The 19448-nt window shown below is 40.9% G+C and overlaps 1 protein-coding gene across 2 annotated transcripts in view; it reads right to left on the reverse strand.

Moving 5' to 3' along the window:
- The window catches only part of MTHFD2L (methylenetetrahydrofolate dehydrogenase (NADP+ dependent) 2 like), a 63395-nt gene that overhangs the window by 5113 nt on the left and 38834 nt on the right, over nucleotides 1-19448 (reverse strand). For both annotated transcript variants that reach the window (XM_005283994.4, XM_024110125.3), the window contains exons 6-7: nucleotides 10291-10383; nucleotides 5384-5509 (exon numbers count right to left, since the gene is read on the reverse strand). In XM_005283994.4, the coding sequence (XP_005284051.1) occupies nucleotides 5384-5509; nucleotides 10291-10383 (219 nt within the window). The remainder of the gene's footprint in view (nucleotides 1-5383; nucleotides 5510-10290; nucleotides 10384-19448) is intronic.

Consider the following 19448-nt stretch of genomic DNA (forward strand, 5'->3'; position numbering starts at 1 on the left):
TTAATTTCAAATGCAACTTTTTCATTATATATTTCACACATAGTACTATTTTTTCCCTATGTGAACATGTAGGCTGTGATTTGCCACTTTGTACAGTAGTTGCATACCAGTGTAACTCCATTGTTTCTAATGGAGCTACTTATGTTTTACAAAGGTGAAAGTGAAAGGAATGCCGGCCCATAACATTTGTTCTATATGATCTGTAGCTAGCAAGCTATTTGTGCAGTGCCTAGCACCATAGTATGTAGGTGCTTTGTAAAGTAATTAGGAAGAAGCATGCATTGTCTGCCCTCATTAACTCTACTCCTCCCATGGGTGGAAAGGAAATGTATCCAAAGTGTTGGTTTTTAGGAGGAGGGTTTGTATTTGTTGCTCTGTTTGTGTATGTTTAGGAGCATACTTTGCTCTGAAAGGAGAAACACATAGACTCAACCTGATCTTCAGTGTGTAAGATGTTCCACAGCCAAGAGCCTCGATCCACGTGGTAGAGATGCTTGCAGATATTGGCCAATTTTTCAAAACATCCACTAATGTTGGATGCCCTACCTCAGACCCTTAGGGTATGTCTACACAAGGAGTGCTTTGCTGATCTAGCTATACCTGTATACTAGCCCGGCAAATCACTCCTAGTGTGAACGCAGCTTATACTGGCAAAACTGAGCTTTTACCAGTATAGCTTAGTTTGTTTGAGAGTGAAGGGATGGAGGTGGGGGGCTGGAATAAGCTATAATGGCAGAAGCTCAGTTTTGCCAGTATGGGGCTTTTGCCAACACAGCTCTGTCAGGGGTCACACCTCTTCATATTCCTGACCAACATAGCTAGGCCAGCAGAAGTTTGTTGTGTGGAGTTAAGGCCTGATTTTCAGAGGTGCTGCGTACCCACAGCTATCATTGCCTTCAACAGAAGCTGTCTCCTTTGGTCCAAAAGAGAAGATCCAAACACACTAGGACCACCCGAGTGAGAAAATGTGTGAGTTGGAGCAACGTCTAGATATAACAAGTTTCAGGGGAGAAAGGGACTGCTGTATGAGAGAGGCGATACAACATTTCTCTCTATATATTGTATATAGATGTATTTAATAGGTTTGGCGTGTAGTAAGCACATAGAGCCAAATTAAGCATTCGTGTACACACTGACGGCAATGGACTAACAGCTGTTTACATCAGGATTAAATTTGGTTCAGAGACCTACAGCAGTAAGAGACAATCTGGATGGAAAGAGTCAGGCCTGATCCTGCTTGGAAGTCCATAGCTAATTTTACATTATCTCTGTACTTGGACCAACTAAGAACATCTGAGAACGGATATGGTGTGCATCTATGCCTGGTCAGAAACTCTGGATGTTTTGTGTAGAAAATATGCTATGGGTACTTCAAAAACTGTTGCAGCCATCACATTAACTATCCGCTGCAAAATCCTTATTGACATATGGAGGCTCTGCTGCAGCCTTCCTGCTGAGCCATATGAGAAACACCAGGAAGTTATCCACAAATGTCAGGTTATCCCAGGCACATTAGAAGTCGCTATTGAGAAAAGATAGCTCAGTGGGTTGAGCATTGGCCTGCTAAACCCAGGGTTGTGAGTTCAATCCTTGAGGGGGCCATTTAGGGAACTGGGGTAAAAATCTGCCTGGGGATTGGTCCTGCTTTGAGCAGGGGGTTGGACTAGATGACCTCCTGAGGTCCCTTCCAACCCTAATATTCTCTGATTCTGAACTTTGAGGACAGGGTTCACCTGCAAACCAGATACAAGGGGGGAGGTTTTCAAAAGCACCTAAGGGAATTAGGAGCACAAGTCTCACTGACAGTCAGTGGAACTTGTGCTCTTAAGCCCCTCAGGTGATTTTGAAAATCTCCCCCAGGACTAATAGGGGGAAATACTGAAAAACTCAAACACAATGATTAGGCCCTTTGACATCAATTCATGTACATGGAATAGTTGGTACATGATCAAGTGCTGCATAAAGCCCATTGTGTTGGGCCTGCACCAAAATACTTATTCCTCTTTTGAAACTTACTAAGCTATTTATTTTAATGATACTTGGTGGAAGTGAGTGCCACGGGCTAATTATATAATGTTCTGTATGTTGCACAACTATTCCATATTACAATTTTTATGTTTGTTTCCTTTGAGTCCCGTCAGATGTCTGTTTTTCCTTATATTCTGGGGAAGAGTAAGCATGAACACCCACATGATTTTGATCCTCATCTCTGCTCAAATGTGAAGCTTGAAAACTTCGTTTTGTTATCGTTTCTTTGAGTATAGAGAGAAATTTTATAAGTACCATAAAGTAAAACTTTATAAGATCTTCAAAAACAGATGTAGAGAGCCATCCTGAATTCCCTCCAGCAGAGGTGGGAATTCACCCCACTGTCCACTTTTAAAGCATTTAAAGATTTCTTTAGTTTAAAATAGCATCTTTCAGTATTTATAAAGCAGGGAATCCAAAACGTTAGTTGTGATGTGGCAATTGAAGTTTCCACCTTGCTGTTAAAGGTGATCTCAAATCATACTGCTTGATTAATCCAAGCCATATTTATACATTTTTCTTATAAAGGAAATTTAAATTTGGATTGCCCACATCAGACTTAATGCCCCACTTTCTATTCCAGTGCACATTTTTCTATGTCAAGGATGGTTTAATAGTAGGGAACAGCTGAGATCAGGGAGGGTGGCAGGATGGAGCCAGGTGACACTTTAAACTGTTACTGCATATTACTGCTGGCCATTTAAAGCATCTTATACTCAACTGTAAAAAAAAAAAAAAAGAATCAGATGTGTATAAATATGAATTCAGCCAAATGGTCAATTTGTATATTAACTGATTATAATTCAGAGAATCGTTAAGTTAATTCTCAGTACAATACTTTGCTCAGTTTAAAGATACTGTTGGTAAAAACAAACATGTAACTTAAACACATTAAATAAAAATGCAAATATCTAATAACTCAGATTGTGATTACTATATCATTTTCACTTGATAAGCTGGCTCCACTTCTTAAGTGCTATATCAAATAATTTGCATGTAAATGTTTTACTTTACAGCCTATATGCATCAGATTGTTGCTGGTTCATTAGTATCGGTGAAAGTTTCACTAAATCATTAATCAAAACAAAACAATCTCCCTATGGCAATGTGCAGCTAAGTACTACCTGTAACTTCAGTGGCATAACCCAAGTTAAAGTTCCTCCCTCCTTCTGGGATCTTCCCTCACCCCAGGTAAAATCATGAGGAACAACCCACAGCAGAACTTGTCAAGACATACACAGCACAGTAGTAGGTCTGCAGGTACAGAAACTTTGAATCACGACCTGGCCATCCGGATATAGCTTTATATTATCTTCAGATTTCAGAGTGGTAGCTGTGTTAGTATGTATCAGCAAAAACAACGAGGAGTCCTTGTGGCACCTTAGAAACCAACAAATTTATTTGGGCATAAGCTTTCATGGCCTAAAACCCACTTTAGCCCACGAAAGCTTATGCCCAAATAAATTTGTTAGTCTCTAAGGTGCTACAAGTACACCTCGTTGTTTTTATTATATTCATAGTGTCAGACAAACTTTTTAAGAAATCAAGAGAAACGTGGCACACAAATTTAAGATGTGTTTATGCAAATCATGTTTCCTTGTATATACTAGTAGTCTGTGGAACTTTTGTTTACTATATTTTGTTGCAGTTCTGAACGGCATCTGCTATGTAACATTTCTTGTACTATTTTACCATCTTTTACTTACTACCGTACAAAGCAGCAAGTGAAGAGAGCATTGTTACAATTGTATTTTCAGAATAATTTCCTGTATATCTCCATTTTAAATATGCAATTATACATATGCACATACATGTCTAAAATATATCTAGGATCAAGCCTGTTGCTCTACTCATGAGAGTAATAATGGAGATATCCTATCCTATCTCCTAGAACTGGAAGGGACCTTGAAAGGTCATCGAGTCCAGCCCCCTGCCTTCACTAGCAGGACCAAGTACCAATTTTGCCCCAGATCCCCAAGTGGCCCCCTCAAGGATTGAACTCACAACCCTGGGTTTAGCAGGCCAATGCTCAAACCACTGAGCTATCCCTCCCACCCTGTAATTTCATTGACTTTAATAGATCTTTATGTGTGAGTAAAGCAAGCAGGATTTTGACTAGTTTATGTATGTGACACTCTAGCACTCCTTTTAAAAACATTTTGAATACAATTGTGCTGTCGGTCTGAGAGCCTGTATGCCAAGACTTGAAAGATTATTTTTAAAAAATGTGAATGAATTTCATGCATATCAAAATGAGGGGCCAATAGCTAGAACATGGATAGGTGTAAACTTCCCACACACAGCTCTGTCAACAAACTTTAATTTTGAACTGTAACAATCCTGCTAGTCCAGTCTAGAGCTTCTTTTGAGCAGACATTGTCAATCAAGACGCATTGTGCAGTTGTTTGGTAATACATTGCACAAAAAAGGACACTAAAATGAGATCAATGTGCACATTGTCATTTGTGATCTAAGATAGGATCGTTTGCACCCAGATTTTCAGGATCAAAAGATTTATATATAGCAAGTCTTAGCATGGAGAAAATTACTTAAGCAAAATTAATATCATTTTAAAATATGAGTTTCCAGTGGAAGTGCAGAAAGATCCTTGATAACATCAGCTTGACCAGTGATGCTGTAATATGTACTATATGCAATTGGAGTCCCTAAACTTGTTGAGGTCTGGGAATTGCTTTCTCTAAGGCCTGGTCTACACTGGGGGGGGAGGGGGGGGCAAAAGGGGGATTAATCTAAGTTACGCAACTTCAGCTATGTGAATAACGTAGCTGAAGTCGATGTACTTAGATAAACTTACTGCGGTGTCTTCACTACGGTGAGTCGACTGCTGCTGCTCCCCAGTCAACTCCGCCTGCGCCTCTCACCGAGCTGGAGTACAGGAGTCAATGGGAGAGCGCTCAGGGATCGATTTATCGCATCTAGACTAGACGCGATAAATCGATCCCTGCTGGATTGATCACTGCCCGCCAATCCGGCCGGTAGTGAAGACATATCCTTAGTGGTCATGGACATAAGATGCCTAAAGGGAGCAGGGAAACTTGGGGAGGAAGTGGCACCACAGCCCTTTGCCATTTCTTCCCCTGCACCTGTCATCAGTGCTGGCATGCATTTTATAATTATACGTCCCAGTTTCCTTTAAAAACAATCAGACTTGGGCTCTTTAATAGAGCATGTATTAAGCTGAGATACAACTTCTTGCTTCTTCAATACACTTCTTCAGGTGAGGAGAAAAGATTTGATTTGACAAATTAATTTAACCATCTCATTTTTAAAATAATCAAATACCTTAAACCCAACTTATCCAGTCCTTTTATATCAGAAGGGGTATTTTTCTTACCTTCAAAGTCCACATCCCCTACTAATTTGGTTTTCCCTGTCAGAGGATCGTGGATATGGTTGATGCCTACGTCAATCACAACTGCACCTTCTTTAACCATATCAGCTGTAATCAACTTTGGAATACCTGAAATCATCAAGAAATATTTGATTAACACAGCCAGATACAGAACTAAGTAATCTGCTCTTAATTATAGAAAAGGCAGGAAAAAATTGGGTTTATTTTTTCAGCATCTTTGTCATAGTTCTGATACACAGAAAACACTATGGTTTTAACTACGTTTTGAGGGTCAGAAACAAAGTTGATGTCAAGAGGCTGTGTCTACAGTGCGCAAATAATTTCAATTAGGCTACGTAAGATCCTATTTCTAGAGCACATCATTGGATTCTTTGATTTTTCATATATTTAATTGTTAAATACTTGACATTCCAACCATTTACCTGAACAGTGTAAAAAACTGTTTACGTAACATTGCTGACACAAATTTTACTATTCTAGAAGCAGATAAAATATTGCAACTGTTCAACATCTACATGCAGCCACTAGGAGATCTAGCAAGACATTGTGGACTCAAGATATGCAGGTGACACACAACTCTATCTTTCACTACATATGAAAACACCACTGTCACCAAGCTAACCCAGTACTTGACTGAGATCAGTTCATGGATGAAAAACAACTGCTTGAGGTTGAACCTGAGCAAGTGGAGGTTACGCTGCTGGCAGAAGTAAACGCAGAGAAGCTTGTAGCTAGGAAACAGTCTCCTTTGATTGAAGATACACACCCACAATTGGTTAGTCAGTCCACATTTTAGGAGTGCTCTAGGATTCCTTGCTGATGCTAAGCAACTCCATAATAACACTAATAAATAATTCTACTACCTATGGCTAGTTAGGAGATTGCATCCCATCCTGATGGATGATGACCTGGCCTCAGTAAAACATACTTTCATCAACTTCTAGCTGGACTATAGCAGTGCAGTTAACCTGAGCGTGAAGCCCTCAGCAACTGAGAAATTCCAATCTAACTCAAGTGCACGGTGCATGTCTTCAACCAGCCACCACTAATAAAAACAACTTAATACACATAAAAAGAAAAACTCACATAATTCCCCTCAGCTCACAGAGAAGATGGGAGAAAGAGAAAACCACACATGACAGATGATAGTTACATCACTTAAAACACTATACTGGAAGATACCACGGTGATGAATGTGGTATAAGAACCAGAATAGAATGGAAAGTTATCTCAGTATTTGCAGTTTTAGCTAAATTTCCTTATAATCATGAGAGGAAATAACTAGAATTCTGCAAATACCAAGGTTGTTATCCAAAGTAATTGGTAAGTATAAGGGTGACCTCTTTGTAGACACACATTCATCCTGATCTTACTCCCATTGAAGACAACAGCAAAACTCTTTTGATGTCAATGGGAGCAGGAATGGTCCACAAAGACTTTCCTCTTTGCAAGGATCCTCATCGGAAGGGGCTTGATTTTAACACCCAGGCTTGTGCAGAGAGATGACTGCTCTAATCTGGCCTCCAGGCTCTGCTAAAAATCCAACATAAGCTCTTTGAACCATTTCAACACTTCTCTTTGATGCAGAGAAAAGCCCTACCTCTCACGAACAGAATTTTAGTGCCATCTTTTTGAACTGTGTTCCAATAGTTAAATAAACTTTATAGCATTTTATATTTTTAATGTAACTTATTGCTATGGCTTTAGAGACAATCACAACAGATCTGACTAGATATCAGCTCACTTCTGGCTAGGCAAATAGTTAATTAACAGTTCCCTCAACTGTTAAGACAAATACTATATGACACTAAACCATTATGTGCTATTGAGGAATAAAGTATCGAAATACTTGTACATTACCTACGTATTATATTTTACATGATCTAATCAGAATAACACTCAAACCACTCAAAGCCATTTCCACATTTTCTTACCTATCACATTAGGGAACCCCCCGCTTTTTAAATGAGAAGACATTCCATCTTTAAAATAAAATACAGTCTTGCTTCATGAGTTATGGGGACACCTTCACTCCCTTGACGCTGCCACTCTTTAGTAATATGGTCATTCTAATACTCTAAAACGGAACATCTGCAGTACCCCTCAGAGATATATATTGTAATAGGTTTCTCCTCTCCCACTAGCTGGGTCACAGGCAGGAATGGTTTGAGAGAGCTGTGGGGGGCAGGAGAATAGAAAGCAAAAGTGAGTGTTTCTGGATGCAAGCAGTTTTAGGGGAGAAAGGGACTGCTGTATGAGAGAGGTGATACAACATTTCTCTCTCTATATTGTATATAGATGAGCTTGAAAAGTGTTGAGAGAGGCAAATTTTCTAATATACTTTCCAATAATGTTGAGAGGTGCTGGCCTATGTCTATTTCATCAAACTGTTGCACAATAAACTGGAAGTTGTACTGGTAATAGGACAACTCCACAATTTTATGGGGGAAATTATCTGAGTGGCATAGGGAGAAAGGCATACTCTACAACTCTTATTAAAGCTAACAGGAGTTGCACAGCTAAATCCTTTATAAAAAGGTTTAAGAACATGCCCCATTAATAGAGTAATATTTAAACTAAATAAAAAAATCACCCTCCCCCACAACACAATTAATAAAGTTATTTAATTCTGCCTCAGCGCAGAGGGCTGGACTAGATTCAGACCCTACATTTCTAGGATTCTGTGATTTACCAAAGCCTCCTTTGTATATTAACTGCTAGGAGATCACCGTCTCCTAACATGCTTTACTTCTAATATGTGGGAAATTCTTAAATGCGTAGGTTTTGCAGAAAAAGCTAATTATCTATTTTTTCAAAATCACAATTTAGGCAGAGCCCTTTTCTGCGAGAAATCTGAAATAAGAACACTTGAGGAACTGAATAAACCATTGGCTTGATAAAATGCAGGCTTCAAAAACTAACAATTAAAATGAAGATCGAGGATTGCATCATGAGTAGCATTTATTGCAGAAAAGGGGTCAAACTGGGGGCCAGCCTGCAAGTGGGCCTTCTATAGATGTGTTAGGGCACACACAAAGAGCCGCCTCCTGCTGGCACTTCCCACATACGGGCCTGTCACAACTGCGGCCCCGCCACAAATGGGCGGGGAGGAAATAGGTTCATGCCCTGAACTCCCTTCGTCCTAGCAGCCGAGCAAGCCAGGCACATCAGTGAGAATATTGCACCATCCCAGAGAAAGATGCAGTCTGCACAGTTCCTGTGAACTCAGGAAAACTTAAAGGGATTATGCCTTCCTGAGGCACTATCTGTCCCTGAGCTTCCACTGGGGCTGTGCAACTCCACGCCACACCCAATACAGGGCTGTGTGTACTTTGCACAATCTAGCCCTGATAGATCTCGTATTGTGCAATGAGTGTTGTATTGTGTTCCTCTAACACAGGGGTTCTCAAACTGGGGGTTGGGACCACTCAGGGGGTCGTGAGGTTATTATGTGGGGGGTCGCGAGCAGTCAGCCTCCACCCCAAACCCAGCTTTGCCTCCAGCATTTATAATGGTGTTATATATTAAAAAGTGTTTTTAATTTATGGGGGGGGGGTCACACTCAGAGGCTTGCTATGTGAAAGGGGTCACCAGTACAAACGTTTGAGAATCACTGTTCTAACAAGTGACATGAAGAAAAAGTGTAAGGAACAGGTACTGAACGCAGTTTAACTACAAGCATAGCCAACAACTAACTCTGTTCAGAAGCTGAGATTAAACCCTGACAGTAAGTTCTGATGAACTACTAAGAAGCATTTATCTACACAGACATGCTAAAGAAAATGATTCCACCTCCTTTATTATTTTCCACTTACAATTTGTGAATTCTGGTTAAGTGCACAGTCTAGTAATCACCATGTAGGAGATCTGAGCTCAAGACCCGAGCTTGTTTTCTTGCTCCTAAGCTGGCATGTGAAGAAATGCATTTAGCCTGTCAGGGAAAGCAGCACCTCACTTCATACTTGAACAGAAATGATAAGCCTCAGAGTAAACCATCCCCATCCCTATTCCTCTGGAAGGCAGTTAGCAAGGCTTGGAGTGTGGAGGAGTGATGGGAGAGGCGAAATGACACAAATTCTGTGTACTGCAAGAGGGGTTCGAATGACCACTGTGAAAAAAAATAATAGAAGAACTGCATAGACATTGGCCAAACTAGTTTCTAATGTTGTTAGGATGTATATTAAAAATGCCATTAAAGCAACATTTGCCATCCAAAGTTGGAACTCTGATTAGTTCTTTCTTTAGTAAAGAAAGGCCAAATCAAAACACAACTATTTCTGTCTACATATCTCCAGTAATATCAAACCACTGAACTTTCCAGTTACTAATTATAGAAAATCCATTCTTTCAACAGCCCATTCTTCCATTTACCTCTTTATTCGGCAATTGTACAAAACAAGGATGAACAATACATACATAATACCAAAACAATCGCATTTAGTTTGCCAAGACTGCCCTTAATTCTAATAGCAAAAGAAAGACACTATTGTTATCCGCGCATGGCCTCCAGCTGATTTAAGGAAACCCTACTGTCAGAAGCAGAATGACTCACCGTTTTTGTACAGTACAGAAAATGTTTTAGTTTATATAATTATACCTGTATACGTTGTGCACTGACTGGTTTCCATTCCTGAGTTCATCCTTAAGCTTCCCTAAGGGGAAGGTGTCATACCTGATGAGAAACTAGTTTATGAATCTGCAAATATGAAGGGCAAGAACTGAGGGCCAAATCTTTTTCCTTACTCAAAACAAGCAGACCTCAGCAAGCATGAGCACAACCCACTTAGTTACCACATTTAACACAGCTAATTGCCCCACAGTTGTAGAAACCAAGCACCTGGTGAGTTTTTAATATTTGCCACTTTAGTATTAAGGACACTTAGTGTTACCTGCAGCTACTATTATAATGTCAGCGAGTTGGGTATGCATCTTCAGCTGTTCTTCTGGAGTATATCTGTGAGTAATTGTCACTGTAGCATCACCTGTAATGTACAATATTCACAATGAATTGTCATTTATAAAACTCCCACACGGTATTTATTAACAGGCGGAAATGATTCAGTAGATTTTGGTATATGAAGAACACACATTCGATCAAATAAATTCCTGTCTTATGATCTGACACATCATCAGATATATTTCTTTGTTATGATCCGACACTCTTTTTCAGCATATGCAGAATGCGATTGCTTACCTTCCCACACGTACAAAAGTGCAACCACATTACTCCCATCCTTCAAAAGCATAACTCAGTGCAGTTGTTTAACAGTGTGGACTAAATTCCTTCCTGGGTTAACGTCACTGAGTTTCATGGAATTACATGGGAATGAATCTGGCCTCATGAATCTATCTTACTAAATGTGATATGAGTATAGCATTATAAGACCCCTTCACTTATCACAACCTAAAACACTGGATGTAAGGGGATTATGTTTATAACTTTCTCCTCATATGCCCTTGGCCATTCATCTCTCTCTGTGCCAACTATACACCTCTCCTGCCATTCTGTGGCACAAATTCTGAGGGAGACTATGGACTTCTCTAGGTTTACAACCTGAGGCAACAGCAGAGTTACCTTCACATCTCTGCATTTCCCGCAGGTCAGAGTTTAGTTTTCAATGCATGTCTTGGAGAGGTTTGAATATACAAAAAGGGCAACGAGTGATAATTAATGTTAACTGGAGCAGATTCATTCTTATTGATATTTCCCCTCAGATTTGGAAACGGTTCATCATGCAGGAAGGAGACATCTATGGCTCTGCCTCCGTTCTATCCACAACAGAGCTTGGATTGCATGGGGATTCCTGGGAGCTATGACAGCAATATGGAAGTCTACCACCAAGGATTTTCTGCTTACAAAGCTCTGCCAGTGGTTACCATTAGTTTCACGTTGGGGGCCAGCACATGGAATATCACTGTTGATTGCAGTGGCCCTAGCAGATTTCAGAGAGGAGAGGATTTCTTTAAGAAACATACATGCCCCAAACAATTAACAACACTGTCACTATTTGTGTATCTGGTAAAATTCCTATTAGACAGACTTGAGAATGCCGGTCACTGTGCCCACTTAGGGGAAGAAATTAGCCAGACCAAATCATATGGTATTATCAAGTGACGTATCTTGGCTGTCCTATGCCTTCTTCTACTAAACCCCAGGAGAAGCGCAAAGATAGCTCATCTCACACTGCTCAGACACACATTATTCCATTAATATGGATGCCAAAAAGAGTAAAAAGAAAAATGTCTCCCAAATCTCCATTTCTGCTTTTCTTTCATTGCAGATGCAGAAAAGTCTTGTTCCACCATCTCCTGTTACTTGCTGTTAAACAAAGAGCTGATCACTCATCTGTGCCAGAGACCATAGGAAGAGTTTTCATGCATGGCAAATGGAGGCCTACAGTCTTTTGGGCAAACTCTGGAGACCTGCCCTTGCATGGGTGTATGTATTTAGGCAAGGACAATTCTTCGGTGGTGCCTAACACTAGATATGAAAAATCGTACAATTGTGGGGTACCTGAGAGTAGCCCATCATGCAAATCAAGGAGGTTTGTGAGCATGGGGACCAAGCTTCCTTGTTGTCTTCCAAAAGCAAGGAGGAGATAATTGGGAAAGCAATGAAGGTAACAATCAGCAAAGGAGACTCTTCCCAGGCCCTGAGCTTGATACCAGCTCTCTTTCTCTTTGCTATCTTCCCTGCATATCCTGAACCTGTTTCACCCCATGTTTTTCACCCTCCATCCATCTCAGGTCCCTTGGCACACTGTCTCCTCTTAAAATTTTACACTACAATTTTCACTATTTCAGTCCCTGCCATCTGCCCTGACACCTCAGGCACATCTATTATTGACCAAATCTGCACCTCAGGTCATTGCTACACTTTTCTTCCTATACCTTCAAACTGTGCCCTCACTGGATTCTTTGTTCTTCTTCCCTATCCATCCTTCATGTATCCACCCTACTGTGAAGGTCACTCCCTCTTCCAGCATATGCCTGTACTTTATGTGCTCTCCCACAAGAGAAATGAATCATGAATACTACAGTAATTGGCAGCAGGGAGACACCCAGAGTGTGGGAACAGCTTCATTGAATCAGTGGACCAGAGGAGGTTACATTGAGAGAATTTAAAAAGCTGTTGCAAAACCCACCTATCTGTTAAAGCTTATCCATAACCAACGTTAAAAACAAACCAAGAAAAAATGAAACCAAATAAGCTAAAGGAAACAAACAGGCATAGACTCAGAGACTGGAAAGGGTGAATCCCCTACAAAGTATCCTCTGGACATCAGCATGCAGATCTAACTGTTCAGCACTGAGGCTCTTTGTTGATGGGGTCCCTGGGGGAAAAAAACCTGGATGGTTGGCTGGCTGAAACACAATTCTAAGTGACAGGAGATAGACAGAAACGGTGATAAGGGGTCAAAGGGAGGGCAGCAACTTTCCGTACTCAAATTCAGGCTCTAAGGACGAAGAGCCTGGCTGCAGCTGACTCTGGGTGTTAGCTGGACCATTCTTCTATAATCTCTTAGCTAATAGGTCTGGTGTGACAGCAACACCCCCAATCATTCTTGCCAAGAATCCTATAGGCCTTGAGGTTACTTAAGGCTACATTTTCCTCCCTTAGCATCTTAGGGATCAATAAATGAAAGGAAATGTACAAACCAGGTATTGTGGAAACAGAAAGGAGATGTTATTCTTTCTGGAAATCTGCTCTCATATATTTCAACTTACTGATTATCATTGGCACAAAAAAAATTAATGAGGGAGCAATTCCACTGGTTGTTTAGATGGCAAAAGTTTATCTTCTTCGAGGATCTCTCTCTCACATAAGTGAATGGATACTTTAGTTAACCTGCTTGCATATTGAGATGCTTATATGAAATGAACCTCTTTTATAGTTAATTTATTTTTTCCACCCAAATTGCAGAAGAACCAGATCTCCTCTTAGGAAATTAATGCTATGGGTTCATTGATATAAATAATAGGCTCCAGATTGTCTGCATTGATCCATTATTGCTGAGATTTCAGGAGAGAGCACTGAATGCCTCACATTGCCAGAACAATCTAGACTCTGGAAAACAGCCTGAGGTGTAGATGCTATCCTGAATGGAAGAGCTTTATGCTGGTACTAATCATTCCACGTTACCAAGTGCAGGAATTGATAATGGTGTGGAGTTACTGGAATGTGTAACACAACTCCTCCAAGCATAAGTAATGCCTCAGCTGAGCTGCCGCCGCCACTGATCTCAAATTTCTTGTAAAAAACAAAAGAATTCAGCTATTTTACATCCTTGCTTGGTATCCTTAAACTTCAAATGAACTGTGAAGAACAAGGTAGCATGTTCCAGTTCCGGGCTAAAACTGCAATACCAGAGATGCAGTGCTGTAGACCTGCCCTCTTTTCTGGACTGATGGGGAGATCAAAAGGGACAAAGCCACAGAGGAGGAAATGTCCATGAGGCAGCAATTAGAAACTGATGTTATCAGTTTCCATTCCCTTAGGGAAAAGAGTCAAGGGAGGGGAAACATAGACCCTGACATTATGGAATCCAGAGCCAAGAAACACAGATGTGTATCTAATAGGGGATCTCTGAAAAAAGAGCCACCTTTGCAACAGTAAATATGGGTACAGTTCTCATTAAGATTTTAGAAAGGAAGACTTTTATAAAACTGAAAAGCCCTTCCACACCAACTTTCACCAAAGAAACTTCCTCTGAGGAGAGGAAATGCCAGCTTGTTTAGAAAAAAATACCTTTCCTTTATGCACATAATCACACAGCCTTTTGAGCTATTATATTGCTGGCCAGAGATTCTGCAACATCAAGAGTAGGCTGGAAACTTAATCAGCTTCTTAGGATGAATATTACAGGCTTTCCCTAGAACTTCTGAGGAAGGATTTGTCCTTAGGCAATCCCTAAAGCCAAAGAACTAGCAGCTGCATTGAAGAATGGGCTTCACATCCACACCAGTTATCACGGGACTTGTATGAACCTCAGAGTAGGGAGCTTTTCTGTTTATTTTGTGGTTAGGTTAAAATACCATAAATATATTTTTTCTATACCCCATTACCTAAACTTCAAAAATAAACTTGGAGGAAAAGATTTTGCTGACCACGGCTTTTTGTGTGCTTCTGCTGAATCACTCCACCAGCCTGCAAATAGAGTTAGGGTTGCAGCCTGGTTTCTAGAGCAGCGGTTCTCAAACTGTGGGTCAGGACCCCAAAGGGGGTGGGACTCCATTTTAATGGGGTCACCAGTGCTGGCTCAGACTTGATGGGGTCTGGGGGCGGGGCCAAAGCCCGAGCCCCACCGCCCAGCACCAAAGCCAAAGCCCAAGGGCTTCAGCCCTGGGTGGTGGGGGTCAGGTTACAGGCCCCCTGCCTGGAGCTGAAGCCCCTGGGCTTCGGCTTTGGCCCCCCCGCCCGGGATGGTGGGGCTCAGGCTTTGGACCCCTTGGGGTCATGTAATAATTTTTGTTGTCAGAAGCGGGTCGCAGTGCAATGGAGTTTGAGAACCCCTGTTCATGAGAAGAATACGATTTCCTTTCTGAGGCCAGCATCAACTTTCCTGCCAGAGGGATCAGATAGGAAGGTGTTGCCATCTGCAGGACAGAAGGACTTCTAGAAACATATCAGTATAGTTGAATCCAGCACAGGAAAAGAGCCCCATAATTGTGATATGTCTGTAAAGAATTTGTATCAATTTATCAAAACTTTTAGAATGGGGGATTCCTCATCAGGAATATCTCTGACCTCCGATACAACCTAATCCTGATCAGATAAAGCTAGACAAGTTCTGTATCTCCTCTCAGCATCTAGAAAGATCCCCCCGTGTCCCCAACTTTTTCAGCTTTAAGACAAGCCTGTAAATCCGTAGAAAATAATTTAATCAGATTATTGATGCCATCCAATTTAACGTTCCTCAAAGAGTCATTGTTTGAGGATTTGTATTTATTGTACTCACTGGGTTCTTAAAAAAAAAGGAAAACCTTTTAAAGTTTCTTTTGAAGGTGTGTGGGTTTGTTTGGGGGTAGATGTCTTATTCTTAGGAGAAACTGAGGGTGACTATTTTTACTTACTTTTCACCTTTGCCCTTATTGGTGGAGGAGGGATCATTGTTGTCAGAGAAAGAACCACTCAGAAGAAATACAGAATGGGACTTGGTTTAGTGAGATTTAGCAAGGAACAGAGGGCTCTTCCATCAAGAGGTCATAAATGTTTAAAGTGTGGTTCTACTCTAACGAGTGGCTGCAAAAATGACACTGTGAGATTAGATGCTTATTGCCCTTCACTGATTTCAGATACAATTCTTAATTCTTAATTTTATAAGTAAAAATATGCATTTTAAAAAATGTTAGACCTTCAAGCCCTCCGTGAGATCTGAAAGTCAAGCTTTTCTTCTTTTCTCCTCACTCATCATCATCAATTACCCTGAGCCAAAATGATGAGCATTGGATTCCAGATGCTCCTTAACAACAGGTTATCGAATGCTAAGTGGGGCATCATTGGTGGGATGGTCTTGGGACATCACACTGTGAGGTTTTTGATTTGTCAGGGAAGTCGGGATCAGAATGAGGGAAGAATTCTGACTAGTATCTTACTTTTTAGAAGTCAGATGGTAAGAGGTTTATGAGGGTAGGTTCAAACATTGTATGATGCAAATTATAACTCAATGTAACCAGGAAACATACACGCTTTAAAAAAAGATTTATCCCATTAGATCATTTCACCACAATTAGTATATCCACTCTCATTTATAGATTAAAACAAGGAAAAGGTATGTAAAAAATGTATGCCAAAATGCTAAATTTGAGATTTCAAATTAATAATAGAAAATCCAATGAAGGTTCCCCTAGCAGCTATCTCCTTGCTCTCAGGGATTACAAGAACGTTGTCCATTATCTGAGCATTGGGTAACTTGACTACAATGCAGTAAATAATACACATAGTATACATAAAAGAACTTCACTTTGTTTTATAACCAAAGATGTGAATACTGTTGCAGATTACAAACATGTAAGTATAACAGATGTTTGTAATCTGCAACAGTATTCACATCTTTGGTTATAAAACAAAGTGAAGTTCTTTTGTGTATAGTATGTGTATTATAGTACGTGTAAACGGAGTGTTTTGAGGAAACCAACAAAACACTTCCCTTGTTTTATCATTTCCCTCTCAACTGGGCCCTGATTCACCGGGGCTGCGGCTGAGCTGAGGTTGCGGGCACCTCATAAGTACAAAGGTGGCTGTACACTTCTTTTGCACCTCCCAAAGTAGGCTACAGCAGGGGCTGCTCTAAATGACTCCCCACAGAGCCACCTAGCACTACAGTGTGGCTGAAGTGCAGAGCTCCATTCCACTATGACAGGGGCTGTATAAGTTCTGCTGGCTATATGCCTCTAGGGAATCCCCTCCTTCTAAGACTGGGAGCTTTCCACAGAGCCATCACACAGGGGTCACAACACAGGGCAGAATCTAGCCCTTTGTGTCTGTAATTCAACCATTTTATAAAGACGGATTAAATAGGGATGGAAATCATGCCCACAAAGACAACTTTTGGATCGTCTACAAAGCTCCTATCAAGCCAAATAAGGGTTAAACTGATAGAAGCATCTTTAATTAATTCATCCTCTAATAAGTCACCCAATTCCCAAGTTACGGCCAGCTTTTGGGTTGGCAAAAGCCCTGTTACACACCTACACATCCATCTTCCTTTCATTCCCGCACTTGTTTTGTTACGGATGCTTTGACTAGAAGAATAGATAATTTAGCCTATAAAAATACAAAGACACCTCTCTAGAAGTACAATACATTTGACTGGGAGGAAAGCAGCACATTGTATCTTTGCCAGCCAAGAGCATGTTGGGAGTCTCAACATGGGGGTGGGGGGGGGAAGAGTAGGTTGGAGGCACAAGTTGGGAGCAGATTCTGTGGTTGAGTTTTATGGGGGAGGGAGGAATGTGAGGAGGAGCCAGGGGCTTGATGGTGATCTCCTTTATCAAGCTATACAACAAAAAAAATGGATTCTATTCAGTGGTTGGGTGAAGCTTTTGGCTGGGTCCGCTGCCTTGTTCCCCTGCTTCATTTCCCCAATGTTCATAAATATGAAATCCTACTTCAAAGGAGAGCCAATGAAAAAGCCACTTATATGTCGAATAGTACATTATGCACAGAGACACAGGAGGAAAAGGACCTATTAATAACAATAGTCAGAAAGTAGAGGCTTCATCCTTGACAAATAAAACAAGCAAATAAAGTCCTACAAAGTATATGCCGGGTGAACATTTAAAGACCATATAAGATAATGCTACCCTTTTAGAAGGCAATGTTGGATGACGGTCTATTGTGTACAATACAGAAATGAATATTGAGTCTACAGAGATATTCAAATTCTGGAAAGAGTACAGAACTTGACAAATTAGCTTAAGGGGCATGAAAAAGATTTCCCAATGAAGCAAGGCTCATTGAATTTAAAGATATGTGTTGAGAAAAGGTGACGGCAAAGGAAGTGTTATTATAGCTTTTAAGTACCTCTGGGGTGAAACAATGAAACAGGAAATATTTCCAGGAGGGGGTTTTCAGAAAGCTGAGTGAATACTGCAAAACAGCATTTGCAAACATTTGCTGGAATAAAAATCTATAGATGTATTTCAGTGGTAATTCATAACCCTTTCATTTGTCTTTCACAAATATTCATACAAATAACTTTCATGTGCAAGAATGTTCATAGAAAGAAAAAGTCTTACAAATACCTGTGCAAATATATAGTTGCAAAGTTTTGCGACAGAAGCATTTGCATGGTCATCTGGAAACTGACTTAAACAGCTTCAATTCCTCCCCCGCATATAAAAGTTTCAGACAGCCAATCATGGAACAAAAACAATAGCCCTGGGACTCAGATGTCCAGTCACACAGCATAAATAATGAATTATGGATGGTGAATAGGAGTTGCTTATAATCTGTAGGCAATCCCAGACTGAAAGATATTTGCATAAAACATTAATCAAATGAGCTTGAAAAAGAAGTTCATGCTAGCTTAAGTCTGTGGATCTAAGTAAATCTGCAAACAGACAAAGAACTAATTTACTCAAATAAACTATTTGCTACGAATACTTTACACAGTTCTGGATATCAAATGTACATGGAGGATTCATGCAATCATAGAATCATAGAATATTAGGGTTGGAAGAGACCTCAGGAGTCATCCAGTCCAATCCCCTGCCCAAAGCAGGACCAACACCAACTAAATCATCCCAGACAGGGCTTTGTCAAGCCTGGCCTTAAAAACCTCTAGGGATGGAAATTCCACCACCTCCCTAGGTAACCCATTCCAGTGCTTCACCACCCTCCTAGTGAAATAGTGTTTCCTAATATCCAACCTAGACTTCCCCCACTGCAACTTGAGTCCTTTGCTTCTTGTTCTGTCATCTGCCACCACTGAGAACAGCTGGGCTCCATCCTCTTTGGAACCCCCCTTCAGGTAGTTGAAGGCTGCTATCAAATCCCCCCTCACTCTTCTCTTCTGCAGATTAAATAACCCCAATTCCCTCAGCCTCCCCTCATAAGTCAAGTGCCCCAGCCCCCTAATCATTTTCGATGTCCTCTGCTGGAATCTCTCCAATTTGTCCACATCCCTTCTGTAGTGGGGGGACCAAAACTGGACGCAATACTCCAGGTGTGGCCTCACCAGTGCCAAATCTAGGGGAATAATCACTTCCCTCAATCTGCTGGCAATGCTCCTACTAATACAGCCCATTATGCCGTTGGCCTTCTTGGCAACAAGGGCATACTGCTGATTCATATCCAGCTTCTCGTCCACTGTAATCCCCAGGTCCTTTTCTGTAGAATTGGTGCTTAGCCGGTCGGTCCCCGGCTTGTAATGGAGGACGGGATTCTTTGATCCTAAGTGCAGGACTCTGCACTTGTCCTTGTTGAACCTCATCAGATTTCTTTTGGCCCAATCCTCCAATTTGTCTAGGTCACTCTGGACCGTATCTCTACCCTCCAGTGTATCTACCTCTCCCCCCATTTTAGTGTCATCTGCAAACTTGC

The sequence above is a fragment of the Chrysemys picta genome, chromosome 5, assembly GCF_011386835.1.
Source record: "Chrysemys picta bellii isolate R12L10 chromosome 5, ASM1138683v2, whole genome shotgun sequence".
Classification (NCBI taxonomy): Eukaryota; Metazoa; Chordata; order Testudines; family Emydidae; genus Chrysemys; species Chrysemys picta.